This window comes from Mycteria americana, chromosome Z (genome assembly GCF_035582795.1).
Source record: "Mycteria americana isolate JAX WOST 10 ecotype Jacksonville Zoo and Gardens chromosome Z, USCA_MyAme_1.0, whole genome shotgun sequence".
In the NCBI taxonomy this organism is placed as follows: domain Eukaryota; kingdom Metazoa; phylum Chordata; class Aves; order Ciconiiformes; family Ciconiidae; genus Mycteria; species Mycteria americana.
In genome coordinates, this window is record NC_134396.1 from 8,981,336 (window position 1) to 9,003,655 (window position 22,320).

General features: G+C 44.9%; 1 protein-coding gene across 5 annotated transcripts in view; it reads left to right on the top strand.

The window, feature by feature from the left end:
* Positions 1-484: 484 nt before the first annotated feature.
* The window catches only part of GHR (growth hormone receptor), a 134,010-nt gene continuing 112,174 nt past the window's right edge, over positions 485-22,320 (top strand). Inside the window, exon 1 of one of the 5 annotated variants that reach the window (XM_075488332.1) lies at positions 485-564. Coding sequence is in view for 1 of the 5 variants with exons in the window: in XM_075488328.1 (XP_075344443.1) it covers positions 854-930 (77 nt within the window). In the remaining 4 variants the exon portion in view is untranslated. Of the gene's footprint in view, positions 565-712; positions 931-19,077; positions 19,129-22,320 lie in introns of those variants that run through there. The other 4 variants (XM_075488334.1, XM_075488328.1, XM_075488331.1 and 1 more) reach the window with 4 other exon arrangements.

The following is a 22,320-nucleotide window of genomic DNA, read 5'->3' on the forward strand; positions in this document are numbered from 1 at the left end:
AAACCCGGGCGCCAGCCCTGCCCTCGCCGGCCCACGCCGGGGCCGGAGCCCGGCCTCTCGCCCCGCTCCAGCGATCGCCGCGGGGATGCCTCGGGCGGCGGCTCCGGGGCAGCGGGGGGACTTCTCGGCGCAGCCCCCCGCGCCCGCAGCGCGGAGCGGCCGTCCCGGCAGGCGCCTCTGCCCCCGGCGCGGAGACGCGCTGCAGTAGCCGCCGCCTTCCCCTAGACGGAGCCCCGCGGCGCAGTGAAAGTGACAGGCACCGGCCGGGGCCCCGGGGCGGCCGGGCAGCCGAACGCGCTCCCGGCGAGCCGCCCCCGCCCCGCCCCGCCAGACATGTTCCCCCGGCGCGCCGCCGGCCCCGCTCCCTGACCCCCTCCTCCCCGCGGCGGGCGGAGAGCCAGCTGCCGAGCGGGGCGCGGCGGCCATGGGAGGAGGAGGAGGAGGAGGAGGAGAAGGAGGAGGAGGAGGGGGAGGAGGGGGAAGAGGCGGCGGCGGCCGCTGAGCGCCCCGCGCCCCGGCGGGCAGGGCAGGCGCGGAGGCGGCTGCGGGGCGGCGGCGAGCGAAGTGAGTGCTGCCGCTGCCGCCGCCGCTGCCGGCGGGGGGGAGCGGAGGTGGGGTGGGCGTGCGGGGAGGGGCGGCGAGCTGCGCTCCGCGCCGTCCCCCGCCCCGGCCTGACCTCCCCGCCCGTGCTGCCCCGCCCCGCGGGAGGGGTGCGGGCTCAGCCCCGCGCCCGGCCGCCCTCGCTCGCCGTCGTCGGTCGTTGCCGCCTCAGAACTTGGGGCCGGCCCCGGGCGGAGGGAGCGCGATGCCCGGCGGTGCCGCCGCCGCGGCGGCCGCTCGCTGAGGCGCTCCCATGGTGCCGGCGCCCGCCGGGGGGGGCCGCGCCCGCCGCCGCCCGCCGAAACCCGGGGGAAGTTTCCGAGCGAGTCGGTGAGTACCGGGCGGCGGCTCCGCGCCTCTCCCCGCCGGCCGCGTCCCGCGTGGGGCAGCCGCGGGGCGGCTTCCGCGCCTCCAGCACCGGCGGCGGCGGTCCGGCGGTCCGGCTGCTGCCGGGCTTCGCCTCCCGCCCACCCGGCTCTCGCCGGGGGCTTTGTGAACAGCCCCCGCGGCCCCGGACGGTGCCGGAGCCCCTCCGGGAGCGGGGCCGCCCGGCGTGTCCCGCTGGCGTGGGCAGCGCGGCGCCGGACCCGGGCCGTGGCAGCGGGCGTCAGCTCCGGCCGCGGACCCGCGGCTGGGACGGCTGGCGGGGCGCAGGCGTGGGGGCGAAAAGTTTCGTGACCCCCCCCGTGCTGTGGGTGGTGAGGGGGGACGCCGGGGAGGGAAGCGTGGCCCTGGAGGTCTGGGGAAGCAGTGTCCTTCAGAGAAACCTTCTTTTCTGCATGGACTTGGGTTTAGCAAGCAGAGCGAGAACCGTGGACGAGCTGCCAGCGTCTCAGTCTTTCCTGCTGCAATGGACCTAATCGCAGTGTCTCTTCTGTGTGGTTTATTCCGGTTTATACAATCCCCCCCTCCCGCCCCTGTTTTTTCGACTTTTCATGCCATCTATAATTTATTGCATTTTTTAGTGTGTTGTCTGCTGTAAGTATTATGCGGGAAAGAAACTGAAGAGAATATTTTTAAAAACAAATACTGCAGATACTCTGAGCAAAAGTATACAAAACCGAGGGTGTTATTGCAGGGGAACAACTAGTGTTTTCTCACAGCAACGACTTCAGGGATTTTTGTTGCAAATTCTCACGGGACTAATTCTGGAGATCAAGTGTGTGGATGTGCACTAGTTACTCATCTTTTCAGTAATGTGTATCTCGTTCAGAATCTAGTGTAACATTAACTTACTGTATTCGGTCACAGCTTCCCTTTCCTCCTCGTGTAGCAGCTACAGAAGACGCACACCTGGTCCTCTTTCTGTTCGTGGTTAAATCAGAAATAAGAACGAAGCAATTAAAAAACTGTAGCCCACTGCTTGAGTTGGATCCCATTTTATAATGCTTTAAGCAAGTGTTTACTGATAAGAAAAATTGAAGTTATTTATCAGGTAAAGAGGTGCTTAACTTAAATCTGAAAGTCTCTTAGCTATAGCATAGACTTGGTTGCTCACATCAGTGATGAAAATGTAGTTGGGAATAGAATCAATATAAGGAGATTTGGTAAGATTTATTTAAATACCAGCATTTATTTAAAAGGTGCTATTTGAAATACTGAGATTAGAGTAGATTGCAATTAAGGTGTTTTGTGGCTCTGAGGGATAAATATAAGTATTACTGAAAGTTATTCAGACAGCTTGAAATGTTTAAATAGGAATGCGGTGTCTTTCATCTCCACCACATCTCGGCCTTGCATTACTAGAATTGCTACTGGCCGTGTTAATTCAGGAGGTTAGCATGTTTTAATAATTATAAAGGATTGAAAAACAAGGCAGCTTGCAATGCTTCCGAGGAGTAATTTTTAAAATTGCCAGAAAATGGTAGTAGTACTTTTATTAAATATATGAAAATAACTGCGGAAACTTACTCTAAAATATAGGGAAGTCATAGATACTCCCCAGATATTTTGGAATCAAATTCTCCGAGTGTGGTCAAGCATTGTTTTCATTACCATGGGCTGTTTCATTGTCCCTCAGTGTTGATGTATCTGCACAGCACATGTATCTGGTATCTGCACAGCACAGTGCAGCACCATGCAAATATATAAACTTGGGGGCTCTACAGAGGTGTTACTTTCCGTAGCACCGTGCAGCGTGTCAGTATAACTTCCAGAGAGCTCTGGGGTGCCTGTGCCACGCTGGGTGTGTTGGGGAGATGTCAGAGCTCAATTCTGCACATTTTTACTACCTGAAGCAGCACGTGCTATTGTATGTGACCTCTCATGCCCGTTTCCAGTAGGGAAAGCTCAAATAAATATTTGATGGCAGTTCCCCTATTTCTGGGTTAGTACCTTTCTTTACCATGATCTGGAGGCTGAGGAAGTATAATATATATTGGTCTTTTTAGGGTACAACTTTCACTCACAGGATCCCTTTCCCTTGACTATATGTACATTTCTGTTAATGTGTATATAAACTAGAGGTAGGCCTTGCTCCTATAACATGAAGCTTCCTTTTGCTACAGAAATTGTTTTTTATCAAAGCTAGTATTTATCTCGTGCTACTAATGGGAGCATCGAGCTGAATAAATATAATATTGTGTATCTTATTTGAAATACCAGATTTCCATGGACAAAATAGAAGCTGTGAATATTTGTCATTGAGAAAGCAATGTAGGCAGAGATGCTTTGGTGTGGTTTTTTTTTTTTTATCTGATTTTAAAAAAAATGTTTTATCAGACATGACAGCCCTTGCATTCAGCCCAGTTGAAGCTCTTGCAGTCTTAAGGTAGGTGTCAAAACATTTTCAAAGCATTGCAAATAAATAAAAATTATAGGAATAACAAGAAGAGAGGATGAAGTTGGTGGGGAAAGGAAGGGCAAGTGTACCAGCAGTGCAGTAATGAGTCCGCTCAGTCCATATGGGAGTCCCTAAACGATGGGTTCACTTAACTAGAAGGATCTTCCTTATTTTTTCACCAAATTTTGGTCTGATGGAAAGACAAATCTTTGGCCCAGCGGAGCTGGGATGGTAATTCTGGGAAGAGCAGTGTGGGGAAAGCAGGCAGAGAGGCAGCAGGGCTGCCATCACAGTCGTGGCGAAGGCGAAAGGCTGACGCAATGACATAGTAGTTTGGCAGGAACAGATTTATGTCAGGACTTGAAGGAACACTTTGTGCTCAAATTGTTTATCACAAGATAAATCTTTCTTTATTGTATATGAATCCCACTTTAAGTTCTTTGTATGAGGTGGGTGTTTGTTTACACATCATTTTAATTCGTGAGAGATGTAAAAAGCATCCTCTTACCAAAGAGCTGGTTCTCAATGTATGAGAAACAATTTTTCCCCGTAAATTGCAAAGGCTGTTTTCCTGACAGAGATGGATGTTGTCCGTATGACATTTACTGCAGATTATGAAATGAGACTATGTTTAAGTGTGGTATTTTATTGACCTTTAGAAAGCAGGTATTCTATTGAAAAGAAAGTCATCACCAGAAACTTAAATTTTTTATTAAAAAGTTAATGTAAACTTCAGAAACACTTCACAGGAGTAGGGTGGTTTGCAGTAGGGTGGGACTTAATGTCTTACCTAAACAAGGTAATGTTCCTTGCTGTTTGCTGAGCATTTCAGAGGTGCAGTGTTGTGGGGATGCAAAGGACAGTTAAAATTATTTTTACTGAAGGAGTAACTGCTGGAAAACACCCTTGTCCAGTCTTCTGCTTCAAGCAGTAATGGTCACTGATGCATGGGATACTTGTATAAATGTGTGGATGCACCTGCACAGGCACTCAGCTCAGAATAACCTTTCAGGTGTAAGGTTGTCCCACTTAATTTGTTATCCATGTAGTCAGCAGCTGAAGGATTATAGCAGTAATCAAGCATCTATGAGCTTTAAAACTCCATCTGTCATGCTATTCATACTTACCATGCTAATCACATTTATGTTAGTCTTTTGACTTTCCAAAAAATCCACTGACCGCAATGCTGACATCCGTATCTTCTAAATCATGCTCAGTTTTATAACTTTGATATTAAGATACTCCTATTTGTAGTGATACAGTCTTCAATGTAGTCTTTTGTCCTGCTACGTGTCCGAACTAGTGGTTATGTTTTGTGTGAGCGATCCACTGCGTGGGATCGTGGTCATACAGGGCTGCATGGAGGACATTGGAGATGTGCTGGAGACAGTGGACTCTACCTGGGGAACGCTGATGCGAGGATATAGAGCTCTGGTAAATTTAGCAGAAAATTTTAACCTCTCTGCATGAAGAGAGTAAACACATCAGCCATTCTTCTGGTGTGGAAGGAGTTATGCTTTCCCACCTCTCCTTTTCTGTAGCCGCTTAGAGAGACACACAGCATTAGGGTATCGCGGTGCTAGACCTGCTAGGCCTGTGCCTCAAGCACAGGTGACTACCTAGGGTGGGTGCATAGTGTGGGAAACTGAACTCAGAATGTGCAAAGAGAAGGTGCTTCACTGGCTTTACACTCATTAGGGTGGAAGATTTCTGTCTCTGATCACTTAATAAGCTTACTGCTCGTAATCCTAGAACAAAGATGATGTATGAAGACATAAATATGAATAATCAGTTGCATTTCTGTACCATTTAAACACTGGACAGTAATAGGGATGGAGATAATTAACATTTAGAACTTTAAAAGCTGTTTAAATACTGTCATAAATCCATTACAGTCTTCAAACTCAGTTTATAAGTAGTCAGCCCACGCACAAAGTAATATTTCAGGGGCTCTACAGAGTAATTTTGTGCAATACAGGTTTGTCAGCAGCTAACACACAAGAACTCTGAGGGGTAGTTGGAAAGAGTCAGGTTATTAATAACAACTGTCATGTTGCATCATTCAAGCGCTTAAATTGAGTTTGAAGTTTTACTGCCTCAGGAGAAAATGAGCTTGGTAAATCTTGGCCCTTCAGTAGGAGAAAAATCAAATCCTGACCTATTACGAGGAGCTGTTCCAGCACTGTGCTCACTGGCTACTGGCTTGCACCCCAGGCTGTCGTGGCGTCGCGGTCCTGGGCAGCCCGGTGTAGTTACTCAGTACTCCAGCTTTTGCAGTGGTGCTGGTTCAAGTCTGGCCAGCCTAGAATTTGGGGACAACAGAAGTATTTTTGCCTGTTCTTCTCCAGGTAGAGCCAGCCAATGGCTATTTCTTACCTTGAAAGTCTGCTGCACCTATAAAATGCTGGATTCGCTCAAATCCCAGAGGGCTGGCTCCATATGCCAGTAGATGTCTAGGATGCATTGCTGGTATCCTGTAGGTAGAAACCGTACCTGTGTTAGTTCTACGAACAGATGTCTGTGTGCCTGACCAGTATGCAACAGTTTTGGATTTTAATCTGTGCACAGTTCACCTCTACAACCTTACTGATATGGCCAAACAACTCCTTTTGTGCCCGTTGGGAGTTTGGGGATTGGGTAAGCGATAGTCTGACCATGAAAGAGAGTCTGTAGGCCAGGAGAAACAAACTGAAAGAACCAACAAATTTTATTTCAGCTGTCTTGGTTAAAGGAGTATGCTTGTCAGTTTTTGCTTTACTTCACAAACTGCATGCCTTATTCCCAGCTGTTCTCAAATGTTCAGCTAGCAGCCTGATTTCTTCTATATTTCATGTTTTTTCTTTTTTTGCCTGCCTTTTTCACGCATTCATGGAATTTATGTCAGTGTTACCTTGAGAATGGCTTGATGCAGTGGGCTCTCCTTTATTGCATGACTGCAAATACTGTTTGAATTTGGTACCGAATGCTTATTAAATTGTGTTTGCTCAAGAACCATGTTATGAACCTACTTTATAATTGTTTTGAGCAATGCCTTGTATACTGTTTTCATCCAGAAAAGCTTGAACTCTTTTGTGTTTTGACTGTTCATGAGATTGCTAGTGGCTTTATGTGATGCTGTCAAAAGTGAGTGAAAAGAAGGCAGGATTCCTTCTAGATGGTGGTTCTTGTCCCTTGCTTCGCATGAGCTGAAGACGACTGATTGTGATTATATTTGGGACCAGGCTTTATGTGTTCTGCCTAGTGTAAGGAAGGTCTGGGACGAGGATTGAGAGGAGAAAAGCAATTAGAAGCAATGAGCTGCTATATCTTTGGCTTTGATTAGTTTTTATGGCTGAGCCTAGTCAGGTATGTCCAGGGAATGCTGTGGAACTTTTACTTACAAAGAAACCCACAAAAAAACCATCGCTTTTGTAATGACTGTGACAGTTTGCATTCGGGCACAGAGCAGCTCTAAGGACTAAGCCAGATGTTAAGTAAACAGGGCAGAATACAGCGTGGTCAGGGCTTCACGAGCCCATCTGTATTTCACAGCATGTGCAGATCAAGCCCAGTGAGCTGCGCTTATGCTGGGGCTTTGGTCTTTCAGGTTGAGTCCTGGATTTTGTAGGGCATATACTAGGGCCATGCTTGCCGCAGTGAGTTGAGCCACCAAAAGGAATGATTTGCAGCGTGCAGTGGGAAATCCTGCTCTTTTTTCTTGAATCTGTTTGCAGTTCTTGGCTGATCCACACATGTAATTGAAGCACATGCAGCTAAAACTTTTCAGACTTGACTTGTGCTTGTTCCAAACAGTGCCAGCCTGCTGGTCCAGTACGTGTGGATGAACTGTTCTTACTTGTGGCTGCAACGTTACTGCAACAGGATCAGAGAGAGTGTGTGAGACGGCGGTTCACGCTTTTTAGCGGTGATTTCTGACCTTTGGAGAGCAGCAGTGAGTCTCAGGGTCCGTTCGTGCTGGGTGGTGGTAACAAACACTGCACAGGAGAGGTGCTTGTTATGTGATACGGTCACTGCTGGCCTGCTGTACTCCGGCCAGTTCTGCTGGTGCAGGACAGCGTGTACGGCATGGAGGGACTGCAGCCTGGGATGGGAAATGGCCCCTCCACCTCCCTGTGAGGAAGGCTATTTTTGTGAAACCGTGTGATGAGCTCTGGTATCTTCCAGCACTGAGGTGCATTTAATAAAGGGTGGCCATGTCAGTTCAGAAACCATTTCAGAAAAAGCTGTCACTGTTGTAAAGCAGCCTGTGCCTTGTTACTGCTGGTTCTTACTTAAGTATTTTGCTTGAATACCTAATTTCCTTGAAATAATAGGTAGCTTTGAGAGTACTGATTTCTTTGATTGTACTGGGTCCAGACACACTTTTTTCAGTGGCATGTGATTTATCCACCACAGGGCACACACAGGTGTGTTAGCTATAGTGGATACTGCTTGATCATTCTTAAGGCTTTGGCTGACCACAGGGATGCCTGCGGTGACATTAAGGAAGGATGGCAGTCACCTGTTTAAGGAGTGTGAGGGGCCTGCCTAACTTGCATCGCAGCGGGGAGGAGAGCAAGAATGCTTGCATGAAGCAGCTTTATACATCATTGATTTTTCAGGCTTATTGTGTATAACTGTGTAGAACCTGTATCCGATGTAGAAGGGAAATAAGCAGTACGTTGTGCCCTTGTATCTTTGATCCAGCTTGTGGCATAGATGAATGCACTTAATGCCATGATGGAGAAAGTAATGCTGTTTAGTGTTGCGCCCACGCGTTTGTTGTAGCCTGTTCTATTGCTTTTTTCCAATTATAAAAAAGTTAATGTTTTATTAAAGTAACCAAAAGCATTGTGAAAACCATTGCAGGTCCCTTTTCCTCTCCTGTTCTACTACTGCAGGTGGAGGGCTCTCTCTGTAGGAGCCCAAGGGAGCTTTATGGATCCAGTGGGAATAAAAAGTCCATCCGTCAAAAAGAACAAACATAGGATTTAGGAAGAGAGACTCGTCCTGACTAATTGTTCATGTTGACATTGAACAGTATAATGGAAATATTCATACAGAAGCTTCTGTAGTCATAGTCCAGTTTTGTATGCTGAGGTATGAATTTCAGATATAATTCATTTTTTAAATAATTTTGGCCTATCGTTTCAACATTGTTTCAAGCCTAAGGAACCCAAGAGCCTGGATGACCACAAGAGACCTCAGAGTAGAAGAGGGAAGAAGTTTTCCACAGTGGGTGAACATGTTCTACAGGTGTTTCAGTTTGTTAAATCATGCAGAAAAGGAGAGGAGGTTTTATGGTGTGAGGGATAAAAAGCCAGGGACTGCCTATAGATCGTGGATAATTTCTGAAACAAAATGGACTATGTGTAAGTAGAAAGACCAGGACATGAACACCTGGGGAATTGTTGGCTGATACTGGAAAGACTGAAGTTATAGACCCTGAACTATTTGGTTGCGCTATCTTAAGGTGAAAACTGAATAGTGTGTGAGCAGTAACCAGAAGGGCACGTTTAAGTGTAACAATTTGTTTAAGAGTGTTTGAGATGGCTGGACTAAAACACAGTAAAAAAACAAACCCTCAAGATGATTTAAAAATTCAAATGTAGCTTGAATTGCACCCAGAAGTATATTTTCATACTGTTTTTTTTCAAAATTTATTAGAATGATTATGCCACTTTATGGGTAGATCTGTGTGTGTGGTAAGAGTAGAAATGTTCTTGGTAGTGTAGGACTCGTTTTGCCAGAGGCTTGCATTGCTATGCTTTCCAAATGGCGTACTGGTTGCAGTGTTTTGTAGGAGCCTGTCAATGCAGCAGCTTGTAACAAAACACAGGGAACGGAAAGATGGTATTTTTGCATCAAGTGACTGTTGTCTTTCACCAGCTCATTTTAGATGTGAGCAGTTGGTACACATACTGTTTGTTTATATTGCAGGTTTTGCTTTAATTAGTGACGCTGAAGTGTGAAAAAAATGTAAGATGTCAATAAAAATGACTGGCACCATTTGTTGTTCGGGCTGAAACAGAAGAGGTCTCTCTCACTAGTTATTTATTTGTCTGGATTTTTTAAACTGATTTTTAAAAGTTCCTGCCAAGGAGCCTGATCTGACAAGAGGCTGTGGCTTGGTAATCCTGTTCGTGTGAAGCAGAAGCTTGCCCTTATGTGCCAAAGAAGATTCATCCCTCCCACCCTCTACATCTCAGGCACCTGCACTGACCAGATATCGTGAAAATTGGCACGAGAAGTACATTCATTCCTGTTCAGATTGAGCAGTTCTACAGAGCAGCGACCTCAGCCGTGGCTTCTGGATCTGCAGGTCACACAGCTGTCTGTGTTCTTGGGGCTTTTCATTTGCTCCATTGGGGGTCCTTTGCCAGGCTCCTCTGCCCCTGGAGCCACATGCCAAAACCTTTGCTCAGCTGAGAGTGATAGCTGAATAGGCTTAGTCAAGTAATTTTTTTTTTTTTTAATTTAATTTTGAACCCTTAAACACTTTCCAGAGGGGTACAAACCATTTCAGAAACTTCTTATGTTTATACTGCAGTATATATAAACATCCTTTATGTTGTCATTTTTTATAAGCTCTCTAGGTTGAAAGCCTCTGTAACCTGCTAGGGTGACATTCGTTAGAGTTATTGACTCTTATTCTGTGGACAAGTTACCATGAGCTGTGCTGCCAGAGAGGGTGTGGAGTGATGGATGGAGAGGGGAGGGAGGAAGACTTCTAAACTCTGCTGTGTCAGTGTCAGTACCGGCCATGAGGGAGAAGAAGGCAGATTACTTGCAGAGGCTTCTGTAGGAAGCTTTCTTATTTTCTTCTGACTGTCTTTAAGCAGTCATATTAAATAATTGGCAAAGCCAAATACCAGAATGGTGATCCACAACTTACTGGACATATAGACAAATTTCAGCACATCTTTAACAGAACAATCCATAAAGAAGAAAAGTGCATCCAGAGTATTGAACTGTGTGTTTCTTCATTGTATACAATCCACGTTGAACCTCATGTTACCGTTACATTTAATAGACCTAGCAAAGTTACTTCCTTCGCTTTATTCCAGCTCTTCTGACTGAAAGTTGGCTTTCAGTTTTGGCTAGGATTTTCTGAATTGCGTGGCTTAGAGAAAGCATGGAAGGACTGACAGAAGGTTCTTTTACAGGACGAACGAGCAATCTTTACCTCTGGCCACACCATTGTGCTTTGGCAGGGTGGCTCTGGTGGGCACCGGCAAAACGCTGTGTTTGTGGCGTTGCTTCATATCCTAGTAGATTAGTATTTTCCAGATGCTCTGCTTACTCCTTGCCTCAACAATACAGATAAGTGCTCTTAAAAAACGTTATTAAAATTCCTGGTCAGAAGCAGCGCAGTTGTTCACAAGCTGTGGCTTGTGGAGCTCTTCCAGGCAGATTGAAGCCAGCTCGGGAAAAGTGCTGAGCTGTGCTCGGCCGGAGGAGATGGCAGCCGGGGCTTCAGTTGCCCATTCAGCAGTCTGTGAGCACAGCCGCCTGTGCGTGCCCCCGTCCCTCCCTCGCCCCGCTCCCCGGGCTGCTGCTGAGCAGAAATTCAGCCTCTCTGGGCTTGTGCTAATGCACGCGAACTCGGCAATCGTTTTCCTCTGATACCAGCGCGGGAGAAGCAGCAGATGATAAAGCCCACGTGTTAATCTCCCTAAGAGAGTAGAGCTGCAGAAGCTGGTGGACGTGTGGCACCGGTGGAGGTGGGAACTAGCTAATAGAGAATAGCGGGAAGCCTGAACAAGCAACCGTACTCGTTATGGCGGTTACTGGACAGAAATCAGGCATCTTGTGGGGAAAGATGAATGCTAATCTGCGTTTTGTTCTGTTGGTGCAGTTCGTAGCGCAGGTGGCTGGCAATCATTTGTAGGTGTTATAATCACACGAACAATACCGGAGGAATTCAGACATTTGATGAAAAACAACAACAAAAAAAGCACCAAAAGCACAGTGAACATTCTAGCATTGATTCTTTACCTTGCATAAGCTTTCTGGGGTCCATTAAGGGACTGAGACATGAAGAGTAGACAGTAATTCTAACACAGTAGATCAAGGATGGAGGGTATGTACTTCTAAGTGAATAGCACAGACCTTTTTGGATGTTCTACGTAATAAATAGTTGCTTATAGGCCCTTCTGTCTTTGCGCCTTGAATTTTGACCCCTTCTGCTCTTACCATTCATTTCTTTGTCTTTGACTTAGCAGAGCACTTCAGTTAGTACAGGAAAGCGCTAATGCCATTTATTATGTTATTTTGTCATGTAAAAGAGTAAAACCAAACAGAACCACTCATATTCCCTCAACTTTTTCTTCACAGACCTGTGTGTGTCTGGTGGGTGAAGGATGATGCTTTCAGAATAGTCCTGGTAACTTGTTTCTGAGGAGTGACACAGGACCTTACTGGGCTGTAGGTAGGGAACTTTCTGCAGATAGCAATACAAACTTTGGATGTGTTTTATGTAGTGTTAGTATTTCTGGCCATCATTTGGCTCAAAGATGTAACTATGGTCATTAAATGCTGGCTGCTCATCTTCCCCTTATTACCAGCAAGTCACTGTGTAGAACAGAGTCATTTTAATAGTAATAAATTTAAGAAAATGTTGAAATGGTAAAGAAGTGCCACATGGACCATTAGAAATAATTATTGTGGGATCAAGAAGACCCACAACAGTAGTGTTTCATCTTCAGCTATTAATACAGTTGGAGATTGAGAAGTTGTGAAGGAAATTCTAAACAATCTCTCCAAGTTTTGCCAAGATTACTCAGTGGAATCACTTGTTGCCAGATGCTGATGCTGATTGAGAGAGAACAGCAGCCACCACTGGGGGGATTAGTTTTCTGAAATTACTCAAACTCAATTACCAGGCCAGTTGTTGTAGGGGTTTACTAATACTCTGTGGACTACCCTACAGTTTGAATGACAAGCAAGCAGATGGAAATGATATTTGAGGAAAGTGTTTCTCACCTATCCTGTTAGCTCTGGGAATGTGTACAGCATCTTTTGTTTGGGAGTTTAACGTAGCTGTGAAAAAGGGATTGTAGCATAGAATGTGGGATTGGAGTGAAAGATTTGGTCTGCATTTCCCAAGCAGTAGCTCCTGGAAGCGATATGCAGCTTGTGGCTAGGAACAGGGCCATATCCCTGGCCGTGACTGCGAGGGAGGCTCTGCAGTGAGCTCAGAAAGACCTCAGCCAGACATGAGCCTTCAGAGCCTGCACTCATAGCTCTGGTTTCCAAACCATAGCAGGACCACTACAGCTGTTCTGGTTTTTTTTTTTTTTTTTTTTCCTCTTAGAACAGGGGAATACTTGGTTGGGTGTTTGGGTGTTGTTTTGAATGTATTGTGCTCTTAGTTTTTATGCAGTCTTGGAATTAGTAATAAGCCAGGTGCTGCTTGTATTTCATGGATGATATATCCAATCCGAGTTCCAGAGAACCTACAAACAGACTATTCCTTTTCTTCAAGCCATTCTCTTTGGTGGTAGCATGAGCTGAAAGGCTTACATGAATTAAAGATTCATGGCCAAGTATGAAGTCAGCAATTAAAGCTATCTGCTGATCAGACCCCCTTGAGCAGTTTGTTAATAAAGAAGTGAAAATCCAGCACTGTACTGACTAAATATACGTAATTGCTTCAGTGGTAGGTGCTGCTGGGAGGAATCTAGCATCCTTTCTGGAGTCTGGTTTGTTGGTTATCGTATGACCCAGTTGGCAGCAAGCCTGTCTTGCGAGGCACAGGACAATAATATCGTGCACACCTACTTTGCTAAGTAATTGAAATACGCTGCCAGCATTGTTTGGGACAGATATGTATTCGATAACCTATTGCTGCCAAGTTGCATGATAAAAAGAACAACTTTTTTTCCACCATAAAACTTTCCTGCATTGTTCATCAGCAAGCTGAGCCTGAGGAACTCTGCTTCTGGTAAGATTTAAGGGAGAGTTTATAGTCAAGGTGTCAATAGGCATGTCCTGTCGCTCGCTAGCAAATCTGCTTATTCTGAAGTTTTCCATGACGTACTAGAAATCTAGGCATTTGCTCAAAATTCAGCATCCTTTCAGAAAATTTGGATTGTAGTGTCAAATTTATTTAAAAGCTATTTTCATAAATCCAGAAAAAATGAACCAAACAAGGCGAGTACGTATCCTCTTAGATAATCTTAATTTCTAACTCTGGTCTCTGCCACATGATGACCTATCTGCAGGAAACGAGCACTTCTTCATCAATCTCAGAATGGCTAAAAGCTCGCTCTTTAGCAAAAATGGGAATCTGGCAGGCCCCAAGTGCAAACCAGTCTCTTTGTGGAGACTTACCTGCAGGCCCTCTGATATGCTGGTTCTTCCTCTGCAAAGTTAATGTAGGCACCTGGTGTGGCCAGTCTGATATTCTTTCCTCTGAATTTCTCTGTTGACTGAACTCTGCCTGAAAAGTAGATTGGCACATGCTCTCTTATTTTTCAAATTAGTCATGCCAGCTATACATAAAAGAGCTGGAGCAAAAGCATTCCATATGTGTTGTTAAGTGTTTTATTTTCCAGACTAAAAACTGAATACTTGCAGCTCACGTGTCATTATACGCTTGTCATTCCTAATTACTTTCTGGCATGTTCCTGGGTATTTTGTAGACAGGAAAATATATTTGATTTTTTTTTTTTTTTAAACACATAGCTGAAATGCCTCCATAAAAAAGTGTTCTGTGAGGTGGAAAACTATTCGGAGAAGTAAATGTGTGGACATATTAACTTGTTCCTTTCCAAAAGAGTACCTTGCCTCGTCTCTTATTATCAGTAAGCATTTTGTCCTGAAGGAATGAGACTGTTACATTTCATAACTGGAAATTAGTCATCAAGCGTATTTGGTTATTTTCAGAGCATGTAAATGTGTGATTTTTCCCTGCAGGTATTCTATATACTGCAGCATGTTTTACCAAAGGAAAATGTGGTGTTTGCATACCGGATTTCGTGCATACAAATTCATAAATGCACATGTACACAGAAGCAAATTTGCAGTTCTGACTCTTGAGATATGCTACCAGCGAGCTACAATAACGCTTCTGAGGCTGGTGGTAAATAAAAGTAAAAAAGCTGAGAGTTTCCCAGCTGGCATTCCCTTTGCTTCTAGGGATTTTATTCTCTTGACTGTCAGTTGACAACTTGACTACCCTGACAATGTGCTGGAGTATCAGAAGCCTATTATCTCCCAAAAGAGCTGCAGTTCCTGAGTCTGAAGGTAAATCTTCGGAGTCACCGCAATTAAGCGTGACACAGCTTTGTGGAGCACGTGTCAGTACGCAGGCTGCCTCGGATAGATTCAGATATGAAACACATTCACAGGCTGTGGCTGGAAATTAAAAGCAAATATATTCTATGCGAGCTTGATGAGCTAGGGAGGCTCTCGTTTCCCTGCCGTGGGGGCTGCGGTGTAGGCTGTGGTGTAGGGTGCCTGGGCTGCATCCCTGGCTGGGAGCAGGTTTTTCTCTGGGCTGATGCAACTTGTCCCACCGCTGCCTGGTAGCAGGAGAGGTTGGGAGCCCGTGGCAGGGGGCTGCCTTGTCATTAGGAAGGGCTAGTCAGCTCCTTTTCACAGCAGCCCACAGCCAGGTTGGTTTTGGCCAGGCACGAAGCTGCCTTTCGACAGCCCCGTGTACCAGGTGCTGCCAGCCTTGTTTGAGGGCTGGGGCTGGAGGCACCCTGGAGCCCCGGGCAAAGGGGGGCATTGGGGTCTGCTCTCGGTCACCTGCAAGGTGGCCCACGATCATTGTGTGACCCAAAGGCTTGTGTATCCATGGGCAAGGGATCTGAGAGCTCTGCAGCCAGAGCGTTGCAATCAAAGACACATCTTACTCGGGCCGGGGTGGGCAGGGTTTGGCTGTGGCAGCAGATGGGAAATGTGACCTAATGGTGGCTGGTCTGTCTGGGTGTTATCGTAAGTTTGTTAAAGTTGCTGAACAGTACTCACATAATGTAATATTAAGTATCTGCACTAGGTACCTGAATTATTTGCCTTCTGTAAAGACTCCACTGACTATGATAAGCCTAAGACCTTGATTCAGCCACCTCAGTTTAGTGCCCGCTCTTCAATGGTATGTGCAGAATTTCCCTGGTATGCGCCGTCTGCTGTGATAAACAGGAGCAAAGACTCTTGCCTCAGATGACAATAATTTATTTCTTATACAGTGTCATAGCCATAGTTTGCAATTCAGTCAACTATGCTAAACAAGTATGAAGATACGTGCCCTGGAGAACTGGCAGGCTGCATTCAGGAATGGCAGGATAATTTACAGTGCCCAACAAAACAAATATAGTCTCATGCAGCTGTGCCGTGTGCTGATTACTTGTGCTTTTAATGTGTTTTTTGTTGGCCATATGCCTGCTGAAGTCTGACACTCCTCAATATTAGTTGCCTCTTTGTGCCTTGCTAAAATAGCTGTAGGAAAACATTTTTCTGAAATCTGAGGTTTTAAGGGAATTTTGAATATAGCCTGATGAGGTATGACATGAAGGAATCCTTGAATATTTAATTTAGAGTGAAGATAATGAATCTCTTCTGTGCAATGAAGTATAAAAGCTTTCCATTATAAGCTTGTCTCTGACTGGATGAAATAAAGTAGTAATTTTTCTGGAAAAACAAAGTTTTCAATAAACCAAGCCAGTTAATAATTTGGGGTCGAATTAGACTAATAGTTTCATCTCTTAGAAGTAGCTGGGACTATATAACTCATAAATGCTGGACTGGTTAAACACATTTTAAATAAAAATCAATTTTTCAGTCTGAAGCATGATTTTAATGAGTTGAAAACAGCTAAACAAAAGTAATTTCAAATTAATTCAAATGATAAGTTCAAGTATTTTCAAGTGTATTCAAATAAATGAAAATACTTTTTGTTTTGTATTGCATAAACCAGTACGAATTGACTAGAACTAAAAATTTCAGTCCTCCTGTAGAATTATATATGAGCATGAATGGAGCCAACTGAATTTTTTTTCATCACACCAAAAGGATCTGTTACTGAACTGGTTTTTGCTGTTAGGCTAACTGCTGTCAGCTTTCTTTTACAGAGAAGCCAGTGTTTTTATGATGTTCATGAAGATACGGAAATGCCTTGAAACAGGCAGAATTTTACTAAATGATTATTTACTGAGGCAGGTATTGATTGTGCAAGGTCATAATCTCGGGTAAGGGTTACGGCAGACATAACGCTGCTGCTGCCGATGCCGCGGTAGGCCCTGAGCGGGCACCTCTCCGGGTCCTTGAAGAGTTTGCAGCGTGGGCAGGAAAGCTGTCACCCCTCGTGTGGACGTGTGGACGGGACGCTGGAGCCCCAGAGCACCGCCCAGCGAGCTCCACGGGGTCTGCGGAGGCTCTGCAGCACTGCAGGGTTGCTTGGCTTTTCTTGAGTACCTAGCTGGAAAGTTATTACAAAAACCTTCTTCAGCACAGTTGGTGCTCGTGACAGCACAGCAGCCGCGGCCAGGCACTGACCACCGCTTCCTCTGCAGCAGCCTCTCCAGGCTGCAAGGCTTTGTGCTTGCCTGCCTCCTCCTGCTCCCCCAAATGTCTCGCCTCTCTTCTGTGAGCCCAGTGCCACTCTCTGAACCTTGCTCCGCTGGTCAGGTTTTCTGAACTTCGTATCTTCGTTGCCCTCTTCTGCGCACTCTTCGGTTTGGCAACAGCATTGGAAAGGAGAAGCAGCCCAACGGGAAAGTGGTGTTTAGTAGCACCCTGGAGCGGGGCAACTACTCGCCCCTCTCACGTCTGCTGCTGCCGCTAATGCGCTACAGAACTCCTGGTGCCTGTGAGACAATGGCATTTTGTTATTGACTCGCGTTTAGTTTGTGGTTTACCCCAAACACCTCTTCCTTTGGTTTTGTTTTTGGTTTGGTGTGTGTTTGTTTCTTTGTTTTGCAAGCTGCTCTCTAGCCTGTTACTCCTTACTTACATTGGTCAGTGGTAGAATATGACACGCTGACATTTAATTTTGTAATAAAGCAATGAAAAAAGTGTCTTGAATCATGGGAGATCCCTAGATGTAATCACTTTTTTGTTTGGGTTTTTTTGTTTGGTTTTTGTTTAAACACTGCCCAAAATAAATGTGTGTTAGAAGAAGCTTCTGACTGAAAAATGCGTTAGCAAAATATGCAAAATTCACCTTTATTTCCAGGTTGGGGGGGCTTAACAGGTTTTGCGGTGGATCTGGACAGGTCCCACAGCTGCATTAGCATGACGTTGGCACCCTGCTGCTGGCACTGTCTTTTGTCAGAGCAAATACTCAAAGTCCTGTTTGGTTTTTGGTCAGTAAAGATCCTGGCACTGCTTTTTTCATGGATTAAGGTGATAACTGTGTGTTGTGGTTTAACCCCAGCTGGCAAGAAAGCCCCACACAGCCACTTGCTCAGTCCCCCCTGATGGGATGGGGGAAGAGAATCAGAAGGGTAAAAGTGAGAAAACTCGTGGGTTGAGATAAAAACAGTTTAATAGGGAAAGCAAAAGCCGCACACACAAGCAAAGCAAAGCAAGGAATTCATTCACTCCTTCCCATGGGCAGGCAGGTGTTCAGCCATCTCCAGGAAAGCAGGGCTCCATCACACGTAACGGTGACTTGGGAAGACCAACGCCATCACTCCAAATGTCCTCCCTTCCTTCTTCTTTCTCCAGCTTTATATGCTGAGCATGACGCCATATGGTGTGGAATAGCCCTTTGGTCAGTTGGGGTCAGCTGTCCCAGCCGTGTCTCCTCCCAACTCCTTGTGCACCCCCAGCCTCCTCGCTGGTGGGGTGGGGTGAGGAGCAGAAAAGGCCTTGACTGTGGGTAAGCACTGCTCAGCAACAACTAAAACATCTCTGTGTCATCAACACTGTTTTCAGCACAAATCCAAACCATAGCCCCATACGAGCTACTGAAGAAAATTAACTCTGTCCCAGCCGAAACCAGCACACTGTGGTGTCCAAACTAAGCTTCTGACAGTATAGTGTCCCCTTTGGCCCTAACTGCTACTTATGAAACTTTGCAAATACAGCTCCTATGCTGGCAGGCTGGGTTTTCTTCAGCTAGAGGGTGAGCCCTTCTAAGAGCTTTTGCTCTCCCTGAGGTTTATTGCAAAATGAGAATGTTCCCTTTGTCTCTGGCATCAACTCAGGTTTGTAAACTTTGTTAACCAAAGAAATACTGAGTTCATATTCCAAAATACTTGGAATCTAGTTGTTGACTTTTGGGTACACAGAGCTGTTGCTCTCACTCAGCACAGTTTTGCCCTTAAACTTCCGGATGATCCCTGTACACATTTTCTTGTTTATTCCCTTTTCTGTCAGAGGGCTCGTTCCTGGAAAATCGAACGCGAGCACAGTTTCCAAATTGTGCTGAGGGTGATCGTTCTCTTTTGCTGTGAGAGCGCTTGGTGGGACAGATGGTGGACATTTTGCATGCTACTGATTTTTTAGCACTGTGGATGGGAATATTTGGATTACCAGAGATGATGAATGGATGGGGTACATACCTAGAGAGGGAGATTGGCAGGTAGGACGTGGGTGTGGGGTTCAGCTATGAGTTTCTGCCTGTAGGGCAAGTGGGAAGGGGTGGTAGCTGGGAGGGGCTACGGCAGGCAGTACTTGCCAATAGTGATCTTCTGACCTTCACCCACTCTCTTTGGCACGGCTTGCCCCCCCATCCTCCAGCCCGTCTCCTTCTCTGGGACATCACAGCTTCTTCCTTCCTTTAAAGTTGACCTTGGCTGCGTGCGTGCCGAAAGGTGAGCTCCCATTGATCAGCCCGCTGCTTTGTCTTGGCTGGGCTCCCAATCCAGGTGCTGGATAATCTTATCTTTTAGTTGTTATTTTCTTGGTTTTGGGGGGATGGGAAGGACAGAAGGCAGTGCCGGATGACAAAGACTGGTTTACAGTCTTTGAAGGTGGGGCTGTTCTGTATTGAGGAATAATGTTTTTTCTTTGTACAGCATTAATCAGTTCGCGTTCCATTTTCACCGTGACAGCTCAGATATAATTAGTCTGCACCATGGGCTACTTAGATGAGTACTGTATATTCAAGTGAACTTTTTAACCTGCAAAATGAATCACACGGAGAAAGTTAATGCTATTTATATTTAATTAAAAAGTTGCAAACCAGACAGGAGGGAAGAGCGTACACAAAAGCAGTGTTACCCTTGATGTTCAAGCTAATCAAGGGAAGCCTGGTGTCTTTTTGAGAGATTATGAGTATGAGCTTCTGCTACAGACAATTGACTGTAATAAAGGGGTTGATTTTTAAAAAGGACAGTCTCCACTTGAATATTGTGAAGTTCGATAATGTTAAAAAAATGCCTGATCAGGGGTATAGCCTCCCTTTTCTGGTTGGTCCTGCTTATTTCTTGATAATGTCATCTTCCGAGGGTTGGTGGGGGTGGGGAGGGGGGTGGCTGAAAAGAGGTGAATGCATATAGCAAGGTTCATTCTGTCTGTTTTACTCCCTGTATACCTCCATGTCTTTTTAGCACCTTGCTAGAGCTTTGATCTTACACATGGTGCTATAAAATGCCTGAAAGCATTTCATTTTTAAAGAGGTGCAGTATGCCTTTCTCTTGCTTTTAATGAAAGTTTATAGCCTTCCTTGTTCTCTACAGAATTTTGCAAATGTGAATCCTGAAGGCTGAGGCCCCAGAAGTAATAAGAAAGCTCATTTTAAAGCACAGTTTTAAGCCAGCCTCATGAATGTTGAATGCCTGTGGTAAGCCTGGCAAGGCAAGTTAAATTCTTAATACAATCCCATTCAGTCTTTGGTGTATGAATGCCTCAGCTACTTAAAACAAAGAGAGTAGAAACAACATCTTTCTCTACATCTTCTTTCTCAACCTATGAGCAAACTGATTTACGGATATACACATTGTATATTAGTTGCTCTATGTGAACACTAGTTAGGTCCCGATCCTGCAGTGAGATTTCTAAGCATAAGCCACTGTTAAAATCACCGGTGCAGGATGAGAAGGCATGCATCTCTCTGAAAAGGGCTCGTTTCATGTCTGGGCAGTGCTGAGGGAGAGCAACAAGGCATGTTTTAGCATGGAAATGTTGGGCAGCCCATTTCAAGTGCAGAGAAGGGACAGGAAGTTCTTAGTAGTAAAACTACTGTGTAGGACTGAGTCATACTTGTTTATATATAAAAAATGAGTTTTTCTTGTTAAAATAAGCAGCAGTTGTGTTTGCTTGCTGGAATTCTCTCAGTTGAATTGTTATTTCAGGCGGAGTGAGCTCCTGATTAATAGGACGTTGCCCAAACCTTACCAAAGTACTGGAATTTCAGACCATTTCAGAGTTAAGCTGCTTTTAAAAGTGAAGAAATCATCTTGCCCTCTGTTCTTTCTACTGTTTCTTTAAGCAACAGTTAAACCATCCAACTCTTAATGCCACTTATCACTGGAAGAGATATGAACACCGAGCTGGAAAACAGTTTTGCTCTTTGCAGTTTATAGGCACCTTTAGGGTGGTGATAAATGGCTGCTGTTAAAAAGAGAGACAATTATGTTTAACTGATTGCAGTGGAAGGGTTTTTTGCCTTTTTAATTGTACTACCTAAGATGTTTTCCTCCTTAAAGAGACTGATATATTCATTTGCATGTTTTTTCCGTGTCTTAGTGCAAATGCTAACAGCATTCCAGAGCCTTCTCCTCTCACAGGGCATGGTGCCGTTTATCTCCTTGTCACCTATGGCTCATATTATTGCACCCAAAACCAAATCCTTCATGTCCCGATACCCAAAGTAGAGGTTTGGTTTCTTACTGTGCAGACTGTCAGCATCAGTAGCAAATAGGCTCCCTTTGCGGGTTTGAGTTGAATGCAGCTACAGTGATGCAGTGATATTTCTGTGTTTGTGTAACTTGCATGCTTTGTAGTGAACAAAATATCACAAGACAACCTTTTGGAAAGTACAGCTGACTTGATAAATGTGTTTCTGATGTTTATATCTACTGGAAGAGGCGTTTGGAGAAGGGAGGGGAAGGAGTTAGTGAGAAAGCAAAAAATGACTCATCAGAAATATTTTCTTTCCCGTGTTTAGCTGTTTCCATTGTAAACTGTGGAGTGATCAATGGCTATCTGAATAGGATTGAGGATGTGAGATAGCTCTCAGAAGGTGAAATGCTTTGCAGTTTTTAACCTTCTTCCTTCCTTTGCTACATTTAAACATGCTAAAGGCTGACAAAGTTTAGTAACTGAAGGGTGGTTGTCTAGTTCTTTCTACTAATTCTTTATGATATCCTGCCTTTTTAAAGGAAAAACAAAGAAGAAAAATGAACAAACTGTTTTGTCTCATTTCTGAAATTGCTAACGTGAATGTGTATATCCCACACTAGATGGTGGAGATGAACTCCCTCGGACTATTAGAGTTGCTCTCCATTAAGAAATGTGTGCACTGCACTTACTGAAGCAGCACTTAGCTTTGCTAACATCACTCTGGAGCAATATGGAGGTTCTTTTAACACACGAGTGGATTCCCAGAACTCTTGCTTTGTAAATAAGGTCTGTTCCCAGCGAGTCGTAATTGATAATGACAGTTAATGTAATACCTGCTGGCTAGGCCTGGCCTTTACTGAAAGAGTTCTTTGAAACTTATTTATTGATTGCCGCAATCAATTCAGTTTACAAAAAAAAAAACCAACACACACAAACCATAAAACCAAAACCAACATTAATTTGGCCTCAGTTTGCTGATAATTTTTTTTTTTAATTTATTTGATGGAATGAGTGAGATTAAAGTCTCAAAACCCTTGTCTGCCTTTTTATTTATAAAGCATTTGGTAGTTTTGATTTTACATGTGATTGTGGCCTCAGGGATTATGGTTATATGGGTATTAAATAAACGTAATTTTCTGTCCAGGTTGACCAAAGGCTGTCCAGAAAGAGAGACACGGAATTTGCCTAACTCTCCTTATCACCAGTTCTTTATAAACTAA